Source organism: Girardinichthys multiradiatus, chromosome 14 (genome assembly GCF_021462225.1).
Source record: "Girardinichthys multiradiatus isolate DD_20200921_A chromosome 14, DD_fGirMul_XY1, whole genome shotgun sequence".
In the NCBI taxonomy this organism is placed as follows: domain Eukaryota; kingdom Metazoa; phylum Chordata; class Actinopteri; order Cyprinodontiformes; family Goodeidae; genus Girardinichthys; species Girardinichthys multiradiatus.
The window spans coordinates 22,506,560-22,527,697 of NC_061807.1; the positions used below are offsets into that span (position 1 = coordinate 22,506,560).

The following is a 21,138-nucleotide window of genomic DNA, read 5'->3' on the forward strand; positions in this document are numbered from 1 at the left end:
GCATCTGCTCTTCCTTTGGTTTCTATTTAGTGAAGTGTTTGTGGCTGTGTGTACTCCACGTGTAAACACATGTCCCTTTTCGTGATCGGACTTCTAGGCTTTAAAGATGTTAAGGGTCTTACCTTAAAGAAAATATTTTATTTGGTTCCTTTTATAGTCGTTTTGTTCCTCAAAGTTTTCTAGACGTAAAGAGTTAAGCACCCAGAAGGAGTGGCCTGATTGGCACGTAATTAGGTCAAGTGACCAGGTCAGAGGAACCAAGTGTGAACGCTCATATCTGGTCCATATCTGACTTTTTCAAGTCACATTTGAGCCACATTCATATGTGGTCCTGGATCCGACTTGTATCTGATCTTTTGCAATGTGACTCTAGTGGGAAGGAGCATTGGATGTGACTTTGACGTCACTTTCCATCACATTCATCACAATTTTGCGCCGCCCAGCAGAAAACGATAGCCGTTACCAAAACAGACGGGCGGCTAGCGTAGAACTGCACAGTGGAGAGACGGCGAGACGTTAGAGCTCGTTAATAAACAGAGATAAAACTTCATTCTAGCCTAATTGAAAGGCACGTAGGAACCGTCTGGATGTGGGACGTAGTTTGTATTGTAAAATTTGTACACAACCCTTCAAACTGAGGACTTTAAAATACTATCAAGGTTACAGAGCATGTGATGATCTGCCTCTGCTGCTGTCTGATACACTGGATTGCATCAAGTCTTCTGCCTGTGGGGTTGAGAGGAGAGGCGCCGACAGATGATTAAAAGTTGCCTTCGACATAATAAAGTTCTGAATAAACTCGGTCTCTGTAAAGTTGTTAACATCCCTGCCCCATCATTGCTGGCTGTGTCTCCGCATCCAGTTTGTTGTGCTGAATCGGCAGTCGGGTCTCCCTAAAACAGAACAATAAAAGTTTCGCTCTCCGGTTATTCACGTGTTTCCCACACAGCACCCGCTGACAATAAATGGCTTCTGTTGTGCACTCAAACCGTAACACCTATTTCTCAGTGTTTACTGTTGTGCTGCACTTGACGACGCTCTTATTGTTATTATGTGCATGTGGGTCAGTTTGTATGGAGAGCCGTTTCATTCAAAATTAAATAAATAAATAAATACCGCTATTGATAAATTATTAATAAATATTCCATGAAATAAATAAATATCCCCATGAAATAAAACAAAATAATTATGTTAAAAGAAATTTTCATCTTATTTTATTTCATTCATTTCAAGATTTATTTAATTTACTTAAAGATTTATTTATTTCACTATGCAGTAACAGGCTATAACAATAATGACATCCCGTTTGCCGATAATCAGCATTGGTTTCCACAAAAACAGCGGCAACCGCCGTGGCACGCTTTTACGACCGGAGCCAGGGGAGGGAGCCAGCCGGCATGCTGTCTTCTGCCGGCCGCAGCCACGAATTGAGCTCGGCCCTGCTGTCCTGGCGCCGCCCCACAGATAAAACTCCGCCCCCTCATTTGAATATAAGAACATGGAATAAAAAGAGCTTAAAATGAAAAACGGGGTTAAAAAGTAAAAGTCACTGAAAAACGTAAAGTAGCTTTACAAAATAAAAGTGTCACAAAATAAAATTGCATTATGAAATAAATAAATAAATCTTTAAGTAAATTAGATAAAATAAGATGGAAATTTCTTTCAACCTAATTATTTAGTTTTATTTCATGGGGATATTTATTAATAATTTATCAATTGCAGTATTTATTTAATTTTGAATGAAACAGCTCTCTATAAGTTTGGAGCCGCAACATTTTCAAAGTAATGTGAACGACCACACAGAAAAAAATCGGATTCCAGCATTAAGACCTGCAGTGTGAACGTAGCCTTACACATGGACTGACACCATTTCTGACCTTAGTATAAATAATTAATGATCGCTGGTGACAGTAAGGCTGCTCAAGCCTCTTTTATTGTTACACAAAATAACAGTAAATCTCAAATAGTGTGTTGGACACAGCTTTTATTTGTTTTGAATGATCTGATCTGGGCCAACTGCAGTTTGAAGAGTGCAGAAGGAAAAGAAAAGGAAGTCGTGAGCAATAATCTGTTCTGTGGGAGTATAAATGAGGCATTCTGCCTTTTTTGTTGGGATTTATTTGTGTAGATATCTCTGTTACACAACTTGGTGGATTTCAGTGTATTTGTAGAATTTCTGTCTTCAAGAGACAGCTCTAAAACTTTAGGCCGTCATTGTAATTTAGCACAAACGAAAAGAAACGTTTACATTTTGACTTATGCAGAAAGTGAAAGAAAGTTGTTGTATTTTTTTTCCTGGTCCTGAGAAATCAAAATTGCCTAAAATCTGTATCAAAAGGTCAGAAGATTCAGTGATTGGAAATTGGCCCAAAAAATCTGTGATCAGTGCATCTATATGAATGCTCACACCTTCCTGAAAATGTCTCGGACATTATTCACCCCATGATCGGACCATGATCATCTTAGGATGTGGCTCCCTGTTATCCCATTTATTTATTGATCTAATTAGGTATAATTTGTGTTTTTCGGTTTCCTGAAAGTTTGATATCCAAACCTAAAAAAAAACAAATAGCTTAAAATGTGGGAGAAGTATGGAAAATTGCTCAGAAACCCCTGTGTTTTGCTTTGAGGTGGTCTTTATAACACGCTGCATGGGAATTAATTCAAATAAAGGTGTAGTGAAGCAGGAGTTTATTTCTAGCCTCTTCCTCGGCCCTCTACAAGAGACTCCGGCTGACTTTCACGCACACTTTGATAAAAGAAAGTGAATTTGAATAAATGATCTTAGGATCTCATTCATATGTGGAAAACTAATCTTACATGTTGTGCAGCTGTTCTAGTTGTGAGTGGAGAGCTGTGCATCTGTGAGACTGAGGTGGAACACAGCTGGAGCTGGAGTTATCAGATGGTACCCCAGTGCCTGCCAACACAAACTTTCGCTTGGCTGCTGACCTGCTCTCATTTCCTGCCCAATTCTTCTTCTCAGTATATATTCACGCTCTACACTCAGGTCAGCAACAGTAGAAAGGTTTTTCTACATCGCATGCAAACGCCTGCTACAAATGCATTCTGGTTTCACCTAGGAATAGCTGCTTTGGACCATGCCCACTGTCTGTCTTAGTTCATTTACAGTGATGGGTCGTAATCAAGAGTTGGAACATGCAGCTATGCATCTTCCCCCAAGTTTTTTGGAAAAAGGGAAGAGAAATGAATTGGCAACGATGACAAATCACCCAGATTCTAAGTAGCTTGTGGTATCAAGATATTTGCCAGAATCTGTACAGTGAAGTCTTGGAAGGGCTTAAAGATTTGGTTCATGATGTCTGCGCTGAAGCTGTTTTTTAATTCCTTCTGCGTCCTCCCCTTCTGCTTTTCCTAATTAAAATGAACTAGTTTGAATGTGCTGACAAAGGCCATCGAAAGGGAGATTTAAAGTAAAAGCTGCTGAGGTTTTTTGATTGCAACTTTTCTGCACACAACATGCATAGAACCAATTAGAAGCAAGCCCTTCTTTAGCACATCTCAGGAAGAAATCATGAAGTTTGAGATCGAGATATATCCATTCTTCTTATTGGTCTGTTCAAATTATCAGGAAAACCACTTTTGGTTTGAAACATTCCAGCATGCCTCCTGAGCGCCTCTAAAATTCAGTGTCCAACATTTTAAAATAAGGCTCATTCTCTCAATTCTCCCCCCATTTTCTACCTTAAGCAAATTGCATTCAAAACTGTGTATTTTTAAAGGCAAAAAGTGGTGGCCTGTTAATATGGACAATTAAGTAAACGCATAATTGTCACAATCATCAAAGTTTGTCTTTTCTTTGAAATTCATGCAAATAAGTCTGTCTGGTCAGGGTGAGCAGCGGGTCCAAAACCTTTCCTGCTCAGTTTATCTCTTACCTCCAGTTACCCCCAGCAGTTGAGGTGTCTGAATACATTTTAACAGCCTAACTTTGCTCAACAGTGTGGGTCCTTCTGGCGGCAGCCCCCCTTTTAACGTGCATTCCTCCGGCAGCTGAACAGGCTCCGTTCAGACCTGATCACATTAGGCTATTTTTGCTTCTGCTCAGCATGTCATGCACAGCAGCTGATGTGCTGCGCTGAAACTGTCCTTCACGCAGTGTCTGAAAGCAACGACTAAAACGTATTTCTAAAAACAGGGGCTGGTTTGCACATTTAGTAAAAGATTCCTAACGTAGCGACTGATTAAAGTAACAATGTTGTTTGTCCTGTTTGAGGTTCCCTGAACTACCTTAATGATAGGAATCCAGGCAATAAAATGAAAGGAAGGGGAAGCCCTGCTTTTCCATCTCCTGCTCCATCCTTACCATGGCACACAACCCTTGCTCAAACTGGCAGGCCTGCAACAGGCTGTTATTCCTTCTCCTTCAAGTGGAACTAAAACCCTCACTGCGAATTTCCTGCCTGGTAATTTAAAAACAAACCGCATTAATAAAATGAGTACTTGGAAGTTGGCCTACGTCGACCATGTATGTCTTTAAGTTCCTCAAGCACTCCAGGATATAATTCAGCTGCTAGGTAGTCCTCTTGTCATTTTTGTCTGAGACTGTTTAACTTCATTGGTTTGAATGTAAACTATGCGTTTTCCGTACTCTCTATAATTGTCGCCAGAGGCGTAGGGGATGGGATGACGTGCGTCTCCAGTGGTTGATGGGGCTAGAGGAGGTCTTTGGTAATCAGTTAGGTTTTATATTGTATATGTTGAAACCAATGAAAATCCATCCATGTACAACATGTTTTGGGAATATTTTGACATTTAGTTTTTAAATTGAGAACAAAAAACTGAGATTTGTGCCATTGTCGATTCAGAGCAGGAATACTATCTATTTGTTAATGTTTAATAGAGGAAATACTCGTGTGTTTTTGCATTAGCAGCTCATAATCCATCATTGGCAAGTTCGTCATTGAAAAACTTCAACTTTAAGGGCCTAATAGCTCTGACACATTGCCCTCCAATGGCCTGAAGGTCTGACTCCTTGGTGTGAATGTACAGAACGTAGGAGAAAGGTCTACAGAGCAGGTGGAAGGGTTGAAGCGAGGCTCGGCCTTCTGGTTCGGCAGAGGACCGAGGCTGAGACAAGAGAATGAAAATGTTTTACCGTTGTCGTTCTTCTATGCCTAAATATTTGCACAATGCTGTACATTTGTTTTTTTTTTCTGTTCCGCTTCTTTCAGCTTATTTCTTGGAGCTAGAAGATGAGATATTCTAAATTTGTTTTTCCATACAAAACATGTAAATTCTGATTTTCTTTATTTTTATTCTGATGTTAGACAATGATTTCCATTTAAAGCAAGAGTCAACATGCGCACACACACACACACACTCTTGTTTTGCTATATGTAGTGAGGACCATCTGTTGACTCCCATTGACTTCCATTGATTTTCAGTCATTTTCAACCCTTTCTATGCCCTAACCCTGACAATAACCCTAAACCTAACCATTACCAGTGCTTACCTAACCCCAACCTTAACCTAAAGTCAATTCACACCTTAGTCCTAAACCTAACCGTTAGCAAAATAGGTCGTGAGGACCAGCAAAATGTCCTCACTTTGGTACAAACGGTCCTCAATTTGATGGTGAAATCGGGAAAATGGTTCTCACTGTGATGCCAAGACAGGAACACACGGTCCTTGTAATGATGACTGTATTGAAAGCTGACATAGCAGTATGAAGGTGTAGAGCCTTGGGTAAATGTTGAGACCTTCCTGGCACTTCTAAACCACAGAGCTTTAGGACTGACGGCAGCAACATCCATCTTCTTTGCATGTTCATCCCCAGAATCGTCTGTTATTCCTCCAGGGAAGGTGTGAGGCTCCTCTCTGATGTTATCCAGATGTCATGTCAGGTCACATCCAGAGTTGAAGAAAACAGACACTTTTGATGGGTTTGACATTAATCGTAGGTGATTAATCACCTCCCACTGTGCCGCTCTGCCTTTTAAAGTTTCAGACTTTCCACACAGACATTATCTACTACTAATATCTTAGAAGTTGTAAAGCTGTCTGCTGAATGTTTGAGATGCCATGTCCCAACCTGTCTAACCTGGGGTTTTTACTTTTTAAATGCCCTTTCTTTTGCTTCACTATAGCATTCACTTTTATAATTATAAAGCAGCCTGGCTGTTTTTTTGCTTATTTTTCTTGTTGTTTTTCTATGTTTTGCAGGGACCTGTCCAACAACAGCATTAGCTGTCTTAACGGAGACATCTTTAAGGGCCTGGACAGCTTGAGTCGACTGTAAGTCTCGAGCGTGATCTAATATAATGAGTAAAATTAGTGGAGGGCTGACATCAACAACGTGTTTTGTTGTTGTTGTTGTTTTTTCCTGCAGAAACCTTTCAGGAAACATGTTCTCCTCATTGGCTCAGGGATTGTTTGACAGGCTCGTGTCTCTGAAGGCATTGTAAGTGTGATAAAAGAGTTAGCTTGGAGCCTCAATTTATCCATCACCATCCATTGCATCAATGAAATAACAGTTGTTTTACTGTCGCCTCGCTTGTTTTTGATTCCAGGGAGTTTCAGACACCTTACCTGCTCTGTGACTGCAGCCTCTTGTGGCTGCCGCGTTGGATCAAAGACCGGAACGTTTCTGTGAAGAACACAAAGTGCTCCTACCCTCAGTCGCTCCAGGGTCAGCTCATACCTTCTCTGAGGCCAGAGCTCCTTACATGCGGTAAGGACACAAAATCAAACCTTTGTCGGAATGTCTACCCCTTTTCCATACCATAAACATGTCACCCTGAAACAGCAACAGAATGAAATCTGAAACGCAGAATCTGGGTTCAGTTTACCTGAAATTAATTCAGGTATTTTCCAGGTTTGAAAAATGGGAATATAAACAGATTTTTCAAGCTCTACGTGTTTTCGGCCTCTGCTATTAATACTGGTAATCCATCCTTCATCGCTCTCTTGCTTCTTGCCTCCCAGTCTGGTTTTTGTAAACATCAAAAAGAAACAGACAAAATGTGTATATGTTTCACTTTATCCAGCAGTGACCATTAGTGTTAACATTTTCTGTCACAAACTCATTATACATCAACGCGGTCAATATTTGGTAATAAGAACGGTTTAAATGCCTTTAGAGTATTGTTGCCTAGACCAGTCCAGTGGTACTAGGGGGCGCTGTAGAAGCGAGCCTGGTGGGGAGACGCCTCCCGCTGCAGTACTGGTGTGTGGTCACATTTCTGCTGCTATAAAGACTCCCACAGCTGGCTGAATGCTACAGGCAGCTAGCTTTGCACGTTAGTTTCTTATTCCTTGTGCCAGTGATGTTTATGTTTTGGTTTGATTCAGGTAAGCAATTTCAGAGCGACCCATGGACCTCATCGCTGTTAAACATCACACACAGATTTCAGTTCGCACCACGGTTCTCCATTTCCATTTCTTCATTTTCACAGTAGTTGACTGGGAAGTCAAAATGCTCCCAGTTTGCAGGCTTTAGTGACCGTGGGAGTATTCAAACCCTGCTTTGTTTCGGTGCTCCTTTTTAAAAGTTGCAATTCTGCACACAGCTGCTGTGGATTTATACAGTTTTAAAACGATGCTGTGTTTGTTGGGTTCACATGTGTGCACAGAACCCTAAACAGAACTACAGTGTTAAAAGTAAGACTGTAGTCAGAGAAGCACCACCGTTTTTCCTGATTACTTCAAAAATGAACTTATGCAACATCTCCACATTGCTAGCCATGGCTTGAAGGCCCAAAAGATCTATTGTTCCATTGAATAACGAAGATCCTCCCCTCTACCGTGTAGAAAGCATCTCAATCCAAATTACATTTTTTCTTGTCTAAGAATGACACTTTCCTCCACATCTTATTGTTTTGTGTTTGGTGCTCTCTTGCAAAGTCCAAATAAGCAAGTGTGTGGTTTGGAACATGGTCGTTTGAAGATGTTTTTTGTTCTTTAAAGTCCTTCTCTTGCGAATGATGTCTTATGGTTATTGAGCTGCGGTCAGCAAATGTAAGGACCTTAATTAGGTCCAGGATCTCTGTCTTCATGTCTTTACCTGCGAGGTCCTCTGGGTCGGTGCCTGTGAAATTTCTGGGTCTGCCACTTGCCTTTTTTTTTGTTTTTTTTGTTCCATAATCCTCAACATGTTTTAAAAGGACAGGTCTGCTACATCTTATCTGTGCACAGAGGGCCTTTCTTTAACAATGCTGCCCCATTCATATTCAGAAAGCCTTTATCCATCAGGGGTCATGAATGCCTGACAGAAACTAACATGAAACCTAAATTTAGACTTTTTAGAGCTGTGGCCTTGGACTTGGACGCAGTTTTCAATATTTTGCCTGATTTTTTTTTTTTGTGCCCCTTGTTCCTGTAGTCTTTTTGCATTTTAAAGCTCTGCTTCCAACCTGATTATGATCCTTGTAATTCTTTCAGCTGATTGTTTGAGTAGTGGCACAGATTATGCATTGAAAATGATAAAGTGTGTGTTTGCATCAGGAGGGCTTGTGTTTGGAGAGTTGGGGCTTGTACAATGACACGGCAGATAAAGAAGAAGCCAGGCCAGGCCAAGTGCGGCCTTTGTTTGTACCTGCTCATGTCTTATCAGTTTGGCTCTCGCTGCCTCCTGGGATTATAAAACACATGACACAGATTTACAAGGAAGTCGTTTCCTGACATGAATTACAAGTAGCACTGAAGTATGCAGGAATTCAGCTTCATTTTTTTTCTCGTTAGCCCAAAAAATGAGAATTAAAGCCATTAAAACCAGTATTCCTACCTGTTCTGAAAAAAGTATTTTATTTCAGTATTTTCCAATTCTAGATGAGTGTGCGAAAAGATAACTGATTCCCTTTGTCCCTCCATCCCTCTCTCCCTTATGTTTTCTGAGCTTTCCAGGGTCCAAATTTACAGAAACAATCTCTGCTGTACATTTATAGTGACCTTGTGTATTAATTTTTTTTAAGTTGAGCCTGGAAAACTCCAGTGTTGATGTAAAAAATGTATAGAAAGCCTTTTAGAAGTCCCACTGATTTACTGGCTGTCTCCTTGTATTTTCCAGATGCTCCACTCGAGCTGCCCTCCTTCCAGCTAACTCCGTCCCAACGCCAGGTCGTCTTTCAGGGGGACAGCCTGCCGTTCCAGTGTCAGGCTTCCCTTGTAGCCGAGGACATGCAGGTTCTCTGGTACCAGAATGGCCGCATGGTCAAGCCAGATGCCACTCGGGGCATTTTTATAGAGAAGCGCATTGTGCACAACTGCTCCCTCATTGCTAGGTAACCCTCACTTCCAGATTTGCTTCAGTTAAACTGAATATTGTGAATCTAATAAAGATTGAATTTCTGTTTCCCATTTTCCCATCAGTGCCTTAACCATCTCAAACATCCAGCCTGGTTTTATGGGAAACTGGGAGTGTCGGGTCCGGACGAGCCGGGGAAACACAACCAGGACCGTGCACATTGTGGTTCTGCAAAGTTCTGCCAAGTACTGCGCTCCTGAACGGGTTTCCAACAACAAAGGGGAGTTCAGGTAGATGAAGAACGAGACACAGCAGATGGTTTCAGTATAAAACTGTCATTCACTAACTTTAAATTTAACGTTGAACTACAAAGATAGCAATTTGTTTGTTTGTGCTTGATCCCGATGCTCTTTTAAAATTCACTGACGTTATTTGGTTTAATTTGCTGTAGCAGAAACGGCAAAGTTAGACATAATTTATCCGGTTCAATCTTTGGGCTTTTACTGATGTATTTGAACGTTTTTAGGGATAAATGATTAAACAAATGACAACTTCAATAATTTTTGCTCCGGTTTGAAGTTTAGGTAGACTTTCTCTAATTCAAAGCACCATAGGTCACAATTATACATACAGGCTTAATACATACATTCAATTACAAATCTTCAGAGGTGGTGCTGAAAGTTGAAGTGTCCTTTAACCCGTTAACACATTGGCTAACTAACTGTTGTTTAGTGATTGTGATTGACTCTTTGCAAGCATAAAAAGCACTTATTCGACTGACCCATACTTAGAACAGCGTGAAGCTACAAGGAGCTCAATGAAGATCCATGATGGGAAATTAGATCGGCACAATTCGGGAAAGTCTTGAAGCCACTTCTAAACAACTTCAGATTTAAGGACAAGTTATTCAGAAATGTCGGCCAATGTGTTTGGGAGCTACCCAGCAGCCATTTAGGCTCTTTGGTGAACCTATAGCACCACTGTCCCCAGTGATGTCGGTTTTACATCAGTGCCAACTGAGAGGGTAGCAACTATAAAAAAAAAAAAAAAGAAGCCCGTTCTTTACAAGCAGGGCCTTCAAACTTGATTCGGACAATTAGTTGCCACATAGACCTCACAAAGACCTTCTGGAGCAAAGCGTCATGGTCAGACAAGACAAAGATTCATCTTTGTCTCCACAGAAACAAGGAGAATGTTTGGAGGAGTAAAGGTGAGACTTTCACATCTAAGAAAACTCCGAAAAAACTCTGGAAAAGTCTAGAATGAGCTTTTATCATTTTCCAGGTCTGGATAAGTTTGGATCAAGAAAATAATTCTTTTTATATTATTTATAAACCTTTGGCGCTACAAAACATAATTTCTTGTCAAATCTATTGATTATAGTTGCAGAGAGCTCAAAGATAAATACATCCCGATTAACGAACAAAAAATGGCTCTTTTACGGTCTTAGGGTTCTAGATTAGGGGTTTGAATTGGATCTGTGGTTCTTGAACTGAAAATCCCAAACTGTGCTTCACTGGATAATAAATATAGAATAATCCATTCCAGGTCTGTAGATTTGGAAATGTGGATGGTCTAATTTAGTCGAGTCAAGCATGTCCTTTGATTTACTGAATGGGAAGTCAACTTCAGGAACAGGTTTGATAACTAGTAGAACATGCAGATTGCTGCAAGGCAACAGTGCTACCAACTGCGCCACCATGCAGCCCCATGTTGTAAAGGTTGATGGAAAAATGTTAAACTTTTATCCTGGACAAACATGGACTGATTAAGACTAAGGCCCCGTCCACACGGGGACGAGCTTAGATGTATCAGCTAAGGTATTTTTTCGTTTGGGCGTTGTTTCCACACGTATATGGACTTTTCAGAGACCAAAAACAGCCATTTTTGCAACCAGGTCGCAGTGTGGAAATATTTCAAAACGCCGGTTCCATGTTTACGTGTTTCCTTGTGTACATGCGAAACGCATCTTTTTCTGGAACGTAGCTGCAACCCGCATTTGCCGCCATGTTGCTGTGTTTACCTGGCATGACTGGTCTGCGCACACGCTGTGTTTTTGTCCACCGTTTTTGGTGTGTTCCTGTGGCAGTGTCACAGCACCACCAATGGGCCTGGCACACATACTGCGTGCGCTCGTGTGGTCGCACATTGCCATCTAAATTGTTTCTGACACCATGCTGTTTTCGTCGTTATCTGGACCAGGCCTGAGATGGTATTAGGATGGAAAATGGGTAGAAGACTGTAAACACCAACCAACAGCACCACTTGATCCCAAACAACCAACTTTAAAGATTTTTCTAATGAATGAAGCATGCTAACATTGAGATTCTGTATTGATCCAAACTTCAGCCCTACTCAAAACGTTTGAGCAATACTAGGAAACAATCAGTTTAGATAGTTGGTGGTAAAGTGTTAAGAACATTGGTCAAGGATCTAGCCAGAATTACAACAGAAGCTTGCTTAATGCTGTGTTTTGTAGAGGAAAAACTCAACAAATCCAAAGTTGTGCAACTATTTGTGATTTTAAAATCGATTAAAGATGTGTGTTGTAAAGTCCTTCCATCTTTGAAAAGGAACAGTTCAGATGTGTGAGTTTATGTGAACTCATTTTTACAGTAAAGAAACTAATTATTATTTTTGGTTTAGGTTTAATAGTTGAGTTTAAAATACATTTGAATGCATTTATATCAGTGCATAAACGTTTTGCTGTGCTAGTGAATATTTGTTGGTTTGTCAGCAGCACCACCTGGTGGCTGAATGTAAAAATGACACAGAAGCGCCTGAATGAAAGAGAAAATTGGAGACATTACACAGATCAGTTGAACTAGATGTTGAATTCTACCAGGTGGCCCCGCACTCTGGCAGGAATCAAAGCCTACCTGCTCTGCAACCTACCGCCATCCAGCGCACGTGCCTACACAGGCATCCTGGGCGAGGAACGGCAAGCATGGCGTTACTGCAATCCTGAGGGGCTCTGGGGGGAGGAGGACTACTCCCAGTGTCAGTTTCAGAAAGAGGTCACTCGGTTTCTCTATGTCATCAATCAGGTGTGTGTGTGTTACTGTTTTTTTCTTTCCCTTCTAACCTTTTGTGTTCATATTAGATCAACTTTCTTTGTGTTTTTCTGGTAGATGCCTCTAAACGAGACCAATGTTGTAACCAAAGCTCGAAGCCTGTTGGTCTACACGATCGATGCTGCCAACCTGTCAGACAAGATGGACATCATCTTCATGGCTGAAATGATTGAGAAGTTTGGCAAGTTCGTAGAGAAGTTTAAAGATGTAAGTTTCTGATGTTGAGATTTGTTCTAAGCAGCTGTTCGTTTCAAGACAGCTGGGGGTCAAAAACCCTGATGAGCATCTTCATTATAACTGGGGGTGACCTTTCAACTTCAAACTGTTTTTGACATTTAGTTTTGAAATGCGGTCTCTTTAAGACATTTAATTATGTTACAACCACAAACTTCCTGAGATTTCATGTGATAGAGCAAGGTAAAGTAGGGCAAAATTGTGAAGAGGAAGGAAAAATTGCTCGGCCTCAGGCACATTTTCAAGTCTTGCCATTGATTCTCGGTTGGTTTTAGGTCTGGACTTTGTGTGAGCCATTGTAACATATGAAATCCTTGGATAAAAGCCATTCCTTTCTGGCTGTATGTTTAGGGTCTGTCCTGCTGGAAGGTGAACCTCCAGCCCAGTCACACCAGGTTTTTTTTGTTTTTTTTCCAGGATTGCCCTGTATTTATCTCTGTCCGTCTTCTTACCAACTCTGACCAGCTTCCCTGTCCTGGCATTCCCCAGAACATGATGCTGCCACCACCATGTTTCAAAGTGGGGGTGGTGTGTTCAGCATGATGTGCAGTGTTTACAATATTATAGTTAGTTAGTTCAACAAATAGCATTTTGCATGCAGACCAAAAACGTTTTAAGTTTGGGTTCATCTGACCAGAGCACCTTGTTCCATGTTTTCCAGGTTCCCCACATAGCTTTTGGCAAACTGCAAACAGGACTGACTTATAGAGTGTACAACTAATAGTTACCCAGACAGTAGATTCTGCCACCTTAGCTGTGGATTTCTGTAGCTCCTCCAGAGTTTCCATATGCCTGTTGGCTGCGTCTCTGATTAATGCTCTCCTTGACTGGCTTGCCAGTCTACGTGGGGATGGGCATGTCTTGGTAAGTTTGCTGTGGTGCCCTCCTCTCTGCTGTTAAATGATGAAATGAGCAGTCTTCTATGGCCATATCCAAAGCTTTGGATAATAGCCAACAACCTAACTCTGCGTTGAACTGGTCTACAACTTTATCTCTGATCTGCCTGCTGTGAAAATAAATAGACACCCTGGTGGACGCTATTTACTTCTTACCGTAAATTCTGGACCACAGAATTTACTACTAACTGATTTACACTGCAGGCTACCAGGTCAAAAGTCATTGATCGCCTTCATCTTCTTCCTGCGCACTAAAACCATCAAAGTCCTGTTCTTCAGTGTCCGAATTGAACAGCCTCAGGATCTCGTCACTCATGTCAGCCTCTTCGTTGACGCTCTCACTTGAGCGCACCCGGTCCCCTTAATCACGCCGCAGTCCAGCCTTTCGAAACCCGTTGGGGATTTTCCATGTTGATGAGGGTGAATATAAATGACTGATTTACGATACCGGTAATTGAATTGTGAAAGTGCTCTTGATTTATCGCACAAGTTCATTGGACCTCTTTGAAGTACTCATCAATTTGATTGGTCTACTGTTACCAGGCAAAATGTTTTTGGCCGCACCGTTGTAGAGGCCGCAGTGTTTAAAGTGTGGGGAAAAAGTAGCGGCTTATAATCCGGAATTTACGGTATATGACTTCTGAAGGTAGGTGATCGTACTGGATTTATTTAAAGACACTTTGTATTGGTCTATCACAGAAAATCAGAATATATTATAGAATTGTTTGTTTGGAATGTGAAACAATTTGACTGTGTTAGTTGAGTTTTAACAGTTCTCCATTTCAAATCGGTATATTCCTTTCATTTGAGCCGTCTCCCTTTTCCCAGCTGGGTGAGGTAATGGTCAACATGGCCAGTAACCTGATGCTGGCCGATGAGAGAGTGCTGTGGATGGCCCAGCGTGAAGCCATGGCGTGCACCCGCATCATTGCCTGCCTACAGAAAATTGCCGTCTACCGCCTGGCCACAGCACAGGCCTTCTCCCTGGTCAGCCTCATTAACAAGCACTGAAACATTTAGCAGGTTTTTGTTGATTGGAAAACCAGCATTTTGTTTTCCCTGTTGTCCTCTTAGACGTCCCCCAACATCGCCCTGGAGGCCCTCACAGTCAGGGTCAACGACTGGAACGTCATGACCTGCATCCTGTTCCAGAGGCCCAGCCTGGAGCGACTGCATGGCCAGGACCGCCAGCTCACGTTCAAATGCAACACCACTGGTCCTTTCTCCACTTACCTCTACAAGGTCAGCTTACAGCAGAAATATCCACACTTTTTGTGTCCTCCCTGTTGTTCTAGATAACCAGAACATGACGTGTTACTGTAAAATATGTGTCCAAACAGAGCACCATAGTGGAGGCTTCGCTGCAGCTCCCGCAGTCTCTTTTCAGCCAGGTTGTTGTTCCTGGGCAGGCAGACGATAACGTCTACAAGCTCTACCTGCTGGGCTTCCGCAACGGCAAGTTTTTCCCCTCTACTGGGAACACCTCCCTTCTGGCTGATGGAGGGAGGAGGAAGAGTGTGACCACCCCTGTTGTCATGGCAAAGATAGGCAAGTCCTGCATAAAGTGTTGGGAAACTTTAATACCATGCACTGTATAAAATTGACACATAAATCTGTTTGCGGTCAGATGGTATCTCTCTGCGTGTCCTGAGGACCCCCATCAACATCACCCTCCGGCGTTTTGCTCACGGCTCTGACGCCGTCTCCGCTCGTTGGAATTTCAGCCTGGCGGGAGGTCAGGGAGGCTGGAGGAGCGAGGGCTGCCGCATCCTGGAGAGTCACGACAACTTCACCACCATGTCCTGCAACTCCCTGGGCAACTATGGTCTGCTTATGGTAGGTGGTGCTCCCCTGATGTTGTTTTTATGTGTTTCTGATTTGTAAAAGGAGCATTTTAAATGTAATATGTCGCCCTCTACTGGCTATTAGTAACTACAGCTGAAATAGCTACCAAGGTTTGGACAAGTTCTAAATTAAAACGGAAACTTTTCTGTATTTCTGTGTTCCAGGACCTCACCAGTGCTGACCAGATCTCTCCAAGCATCCAGCCTTTACATCCAGTCATCTATGCTACAAGTGTCATCCTACTCCTCTGCTTGTTCACGATCATTATCAGTTATATCTACCACTACAGGTAAACCCACGAATAAGGTGTAATCGTTGGTTTAGCTGCTGCTATTCAGGTTTTACTGTGTTTCAAACAAAAACAAAAAAAACACAAAGGTTTGTGGTTTTTAAAGCGACAAAGTGTGAAAACGTTCAGAGGGTATGAATATTTTTGTAAGGCACTGTAGCCCGTGTTAACCAGCTCTGTGGGTTTTTGTTGTTGCTTTTCCTGCGACTGCAGGTCTGTTCGCGTGAGCCGAAAGTTTTGGCACATGCTGGTCAACCTCTGCTTTCACATCTCACTCACCTGTGGGGTTTTTGTAGGCGGCATCAATCAGACACGATACGCCAACGTCTGCCAAGCAGTGAGTATAAAGCATCCTTCCCTCTTGGGTGTTCCTCCTTCAAGCTTTATGGTCGACAGTCATAAAAGAACCCAGGGCTTTAGGTGTTTTCCGGAAGAACAAAAGACTGTTGGGTAAGATGACTGATCTCATATAACGTGAGGGGAAACGGTCTGTTTTCTTGGCTTGAGGTGAGCCTGCATCTGTTTTCAAAGCGTTTTATTACCATATCTGTCAGGATTCTTGTAAACATCATACAGAGATATTGTTTTTTTGTTTAATTTATTCTCATATAAAGGTTGTTTGTATATTTTTCTTATTTTAGTCAAATACCACCCAAGAATTATACAAGTGATACCCTGCATGTGATGGGCTCCACGCTTTTTAAAATTTTTCAAAAATCATTTATTTATTCTTAACAGCTCTCTGTGTCTAGTGACTTATCAGCAGTAGACGTCTGAACCATTTCTGTTTAGATTTGGTCATTTTACGGATCGTTATCCAGCTGGAAGAGCCATTTTAAGTTTTTAGATGAGGTCTCGAGATTTTCTCGAGAAGCATTCATGATGCCATTTACCATTACATGTTCCCAAGGGCCTTGGGCATAGAAACAGGCCCAAAGCATGACGGATCCTCCACTGTACATAACAATAGGTATGTGGTACTTTTCAACATAGGCTTGATGCCCCAGAGATGCCACTCTCTACTGAAGTTAAACTTGGGTCCTCTTCCCACCTTGTTCCGGTTCTTTTAAACTTTATTTCTCTAGACATGGGCAGGTTTAGGCCAGTAGTTATTTTCTTATAGCCATTTACTGACATATGGAAATCTACACAAATCTGCCTCACTTGAATGGCATGTTCTTTTGTCTTTCCCATTTTGAAGTGTAGCTTAGAAAGTATTTTGTTAAACATATTTTCCTAACGTGGGATTTTTTTTTATACGCTGAAAAATGCAGTCAAATTAAAGGCTAGACTTCTCAACAAAGTTCAGCGTGAGATTATGCTGCTATTATGCGGGTCTTTAATAATTTTATGTAAGTTGTGTCCAAGCTTCATTGAAGTTTTTTTTTGTTTTAAATGAAGTCCCACACGTGACATTGTTGTGCAATCTCTTCTAGGTGGGCATTCTGTTGCACTATTCGACTCTGGCTACTGCTCTGTGGGTGGGCGTGACTGCACGCAACATATACAAGCAAATTACACGCAAAGCCAAACGCTACGAGGAGCTGGACGAGCCGCCGCCACCCCCAAGACCAATGCTCAGGTTTGAATTTCTGACTCCTATACACTGCAGCAGTTATAAGCAGGGTTCCAGGTCTGCATAAGTATAAGTATTTTCTTATGTCTCTATCTCTCCATTAGTATATCTCTCAGATCTGTACATCTTTTCACACATTCATAAACATCACTATGTTTATCTCTCCGTCTGTGGCTTTTTTAGGGTACTTATTTAAAGCCCAACCATCGCACAAATATCTACCTCAAGTTTGATGTGAATATTTTCCTTTATACTTACTATTTGGCTAAGAAAAGGTGATAGAGAACTCTGTAAATTTGAGTCTAGGAAAGTCTGGAATATTACAGTAAAACTGTGCAAGAGCCCCTAGGTAAGTGTTTGCTTAATAAAGCCAATAGATGATAGTGGAAGTGTAACTTATATAGCAGTGCCATGGTTTGTTAGTGCATGGTTTGAAACTTTGAAGCTGAACTGTCCCTTCTTTTCTTTCTTTTAAAGGTTCTACCTAATCGGTGGGGGGATACCCATCATTGTCTGTGGAATCACCGCTGCAGCCAACGTAAAAAACTACGGCAGCCAAAGATATGCACCATAGTGAGTAGAAGTTCAAGCACATAGAAATCATAAGTTCCCCAGATTGTGTTCATGGAAATACTGCCATTATACAGATGTGGACAGAATTGTTGGTAGCCCTCTGATAATGAATGAAAAACCCACAATGGTCACTGAAATAACCTGAAACCGACTAAATTAGTAATGAATAAAAATTTACTAGAAAACAACCAATGAATATCAGACATTGCTTTTCAATTGTGGTTCAACAGAATCATAAAAAAAACAAAACAATAAAATAGATCTGGGCAAAAATGATGGAACCCCTAGAAAAGACTGAACATAATTTGACCTTAGGGGCATGTTAAATTAGCGTGTGTCCTCTAATTAGCATTACAGGGGTCTCCAAACATGTAGTCAGTCTGCCTATTTAAAGGCTGACAAGTAGGGGTTGTGCTGTTTTGGGACATGGTGTGTACCACACTGAATATGGACCACAGGAAGTGAAGGAGAGCGTTGTCTCAGGAGAACATTATAGAGGAGCATGTTCAAGGTAAAGGTTATAAGGCCATCTCCCAGCAGCTTGATGTTCCAGTGACATACGAATGGTAACCAAAAGAGCCCAGAACAACCTCCAAAGAAATTAAAGGTGAACTCCAAGGTCAAGGTACAACAGTTTTAGATCAAACAAAACTGGAGATTTTTGAGAAGGCACCTCAGCTCTATGTTCACAGACGTAAAAATGAAGCATACCAAGAAAAAAACTCTGCCTGTACTGTGATACATGGAGGAGGCTTGGTTCTGTTCTGGGACTTTATCTAGCACAGGGTGTCGATCAAATTTGAAGACTATCAAGGCATTCTGGAGAGAAATGTGCTGCCTAGTGGCAGAAACCTTGGTCTCAGTCGCAGGTCATGGGTCTTCCAACAGGATAATGACCCAAAACTCACATCCAAAAACACCCCAAGAATGGCTAAGAGCAGAACATTGGACTTTTCTGAGGGTCCCTTCTATGAGCCCTGATCTAAATCCTATTAAACATCTCCGGAAGGAACCGAAACATGTTGTCTGGAAGACATGTTGTTTGAAGGGCAGTTTGCTCAGAAGGAGTGGGTCATAATACCTGCTGAGAGGTGCAGAAGTCTCCTTGACAGTTACACAAATAAATCGTTGGATTGCAGCGATTGCCTCAAAGGTTGTGCAACGAAACATTGAGTTACAGCTAAAATCTATTTTTTCCAGGCCTTTTTCATTATTTTAATTTTAATTCAAAAGCAACGTCGGATTTTCATTGGTTGATTTTCAGTACATTTTTATTCATTATTACTTTTATCAGTTTTAAGTTATTTCGGTGACCATTGTGGGTTTTTCGTTCATTAACAGAGGGGTACCGACAATTTTGTACACGTGTGAATCTGGACATCAGCGTTTTAATGAGGAACCGCTTAAAACTACCAAGACTGCATCGTTATTCGCCAGAGTTCTGTTAACATGTGCATCCAGGAAACAAGCCTCTGCTCCGTGTAGTCGCAGCTGTTCAGATCCGGCACCAAAGCTGACTGATTTAGAAATCTGTCCCGGAGTCTTTGGGGTTTAATTAATTTATTGGACACAAAATAATTTCAGCTCTTGTCATAAAACGTAACAGGAAAATTACTGCAAAGAATGAGATGCTGAACTTTTTCACAGGGATTTTTAGATTGATGTGATCCATATGCTATGATTATGTTTCTAAGTAATCTGTAGTGTTTATCCTCAGACATGCATTGCATTATTTTAAATTTACAGAAAACTAAAATCCATTTAAAAAGTAAAAGAGATTGACCAATGTCTGAGGAGTGCTTATGAATGAACAGTCTTGCCTGTCTCTTCATCTTTTAGTTGCTGGATGGCATGGGAGCCAAGCATCGGTGCCTTCTACGGACCAGCAGGATTCATCATCTTCGTGGACTGTATGTACTTCCTCAGTATCCTGCTGCAGCTGCGCCGACACCCTGAGCGGCGCTATGAGCTGAAGGAATCTAGCGAAGAGCAGCAACATCTGGCTTCAGTCAGCAGCGAGGCCGGGCCAGAGGGTCCCAGCAGCAACTCTAACCCCCTCCCCGTGCAGCCTCAGCCCAATGAGGCGTCGTCCTCCGTGGCATCCGCCGCCCACGCTGTGGCCCTCTCGGCCCTGGAGAACGAACACACCTTCTCCGCCCAGCTGATTGGGGCGGTGGGGGCCTTAGGGCTGTATTCGGTCCTCTGGGTGTTTGGTGCCATGGCTGTATCACAGGACCATCCTTTTGACATGGCTTTCACCTGCCTCTTCGGCCTGACTGCGCTGGCGCTCGGGGTGTTCATGGTGGCACACCACTGCGTCAACCGGCAGGATATGAGGCGATTTTGGTTGCAGGTTTTTTGCTCTGGAAGGCGAGCTTACTCTGCACAGGAGGAGGTCCTTCTGCCTCAGACGGGCATCGCTGTGATGTCAACGGTGACGTCTGATAATAAGGCTGACGGGGATTCAACAAAATGTGGCCAGAGCAGCGCGGATTCTTCTTACACCAACAGGAGCGCCCCAAGTGTGCGCAACTCAGGCAATGGGAGCAAGCTGACCAACCTACATGCAGAGGCGGCTCAGTGCAAGGCCGCCTCAGCTCCTGTGACGGCCAATGGCACCGCTGTTCTAGACAACAGTCTGACTGAGCATTCATTAGACAACGAGATTAAAATGCACGTAGCACCGGTTGAGGTGCAGTTCCACCCGTTGAGCAACATCAGCGATCCGGCAGCTAACGGAAGTACGAGCAGGCATCAGAAGAACAAAGCTCGAGCGCACAGGGCCAGTCGGCTGACTGTGCTGCGAGAGTACGCCTACGATGTTCCCACAAGCGTGGAGGGCAGCGTGCAGAGCGCCCCCAACAGGCGGCACCATTACTACGACATGGCCGCGCGCAACAGCCGACGCGCGGCTTACATGGCCTACAGGGAGCGCCACCAGAGCCAGCTGCAGCAGGACAGCAGCGACAGCGCGAGCCTGCCTCGGCGCTCCCGCTTCTCCGAGAAAGGAAGCGGTGCTCCGCTTGGAAACGGGACTGCTGTGAGCATAGAGGCAGAGCAGGCGGTTCCATCTGGATCACCAGCTGCCAGTAAAGACGCTGTACGACAGCCAGGCAGCTCGGAACCAGAAAGCCACAGCAGCAAGTCGTACGGACTCAACCTGGTCCCTCAAAACGGCGGCACACTGAAAAAAAATGGACAAGCAGTGCCTTTAATGAACGATGACGGTGCCTGCATAACAACAGGCCTGTGGAAACATGAAACTACTGTGTAGCAATAGTTTCCCTCCTGAAAACTGCCTAAATAAAAACCCTCATGCCTTTTAAACTGTGAAATATCTTGTATGTTGGCTTCTTTCAGAGAAAATATAGGAAATTAGCAGGAACGCTGCCACTTAGCTGTCCTTGTAGATATGCTTTTGTAAATGTTCTATTTTTATAACTTTC

At 42.5% G+C, this 21,138-nt stretch overlaps 1 protein-coding gene across 2 annotated transcripts in view; it reads left to right on the forward strand.

Moving 5' to 3' along the window:
- adgra3 (adhesion G protein-coupled receptor A3) overlaps nt 1-21,027 on the forward strand; it is a 38,612-nt gene extending 17,585 nt beyond the window's left edge. For both annotated transcript variants that reach the window (XM_047385318.1, XM_047385317.1), the window contains exons 4-19: nt 6,187-6,258; nt 6,353-6,424; nt 6,534-6,694; nt 9,029-9,242; nt 9,331-9,495; nt 12,051-12,252; nt 12,337-12,486; nt 14,238-14,396; nt 14,484-14,651; nt 14,750-14,957; nt 15,037-15,245; nt 15,419-15,543; nt 15,757-15,880; nt 16,980-17,125; nt 17,597-17,692; nt 19,532-21,027. In XM_047385318.1, the coding sequence (XP_047241274.1) occupies nt 6,369-6,424; nt 6,534-6,694; nt 9,029-9,242; nt 9,331-9,495; nt 12,051-12,252; nt 12,337-12,486; nt 14,238-14,396; nt 14,484-14,651; nt 14,750-14,957; nt 15,037-15,245; nt 15,419-15,543; nt 15,757-15,880; nt 16,980-17,125; nt 17,597-17,692; nt 19,532-20,966 (3,618 nt within the window). In that variant the 5' untranslated portion in view covers nt 6,187-6,258; nt 6,353-6,368 and the 3' untranslated portion in view covers nt 20,967-21,027. The remainder of the gene's footprint in view (nt 1-6,186; nt 6,259-6,352; nt 6,425-6,533; nt 6,695-9,028; nt 9,243-9,330; nt 9,496-12,050; nt 12,253-12,336; nt 12,487-14,237; nt 14,397-14,483; nt 14,652-14,749; nt 14,958-15,036; nt 15,246-15,418; nt 15,544-15,756; nt 15,881-16,979; nt 17,126-17,596; nt 17,693-19,531) is intronic.
- Nucleotides 21,028-21,138: the final 111 nt, after the last annotated feature.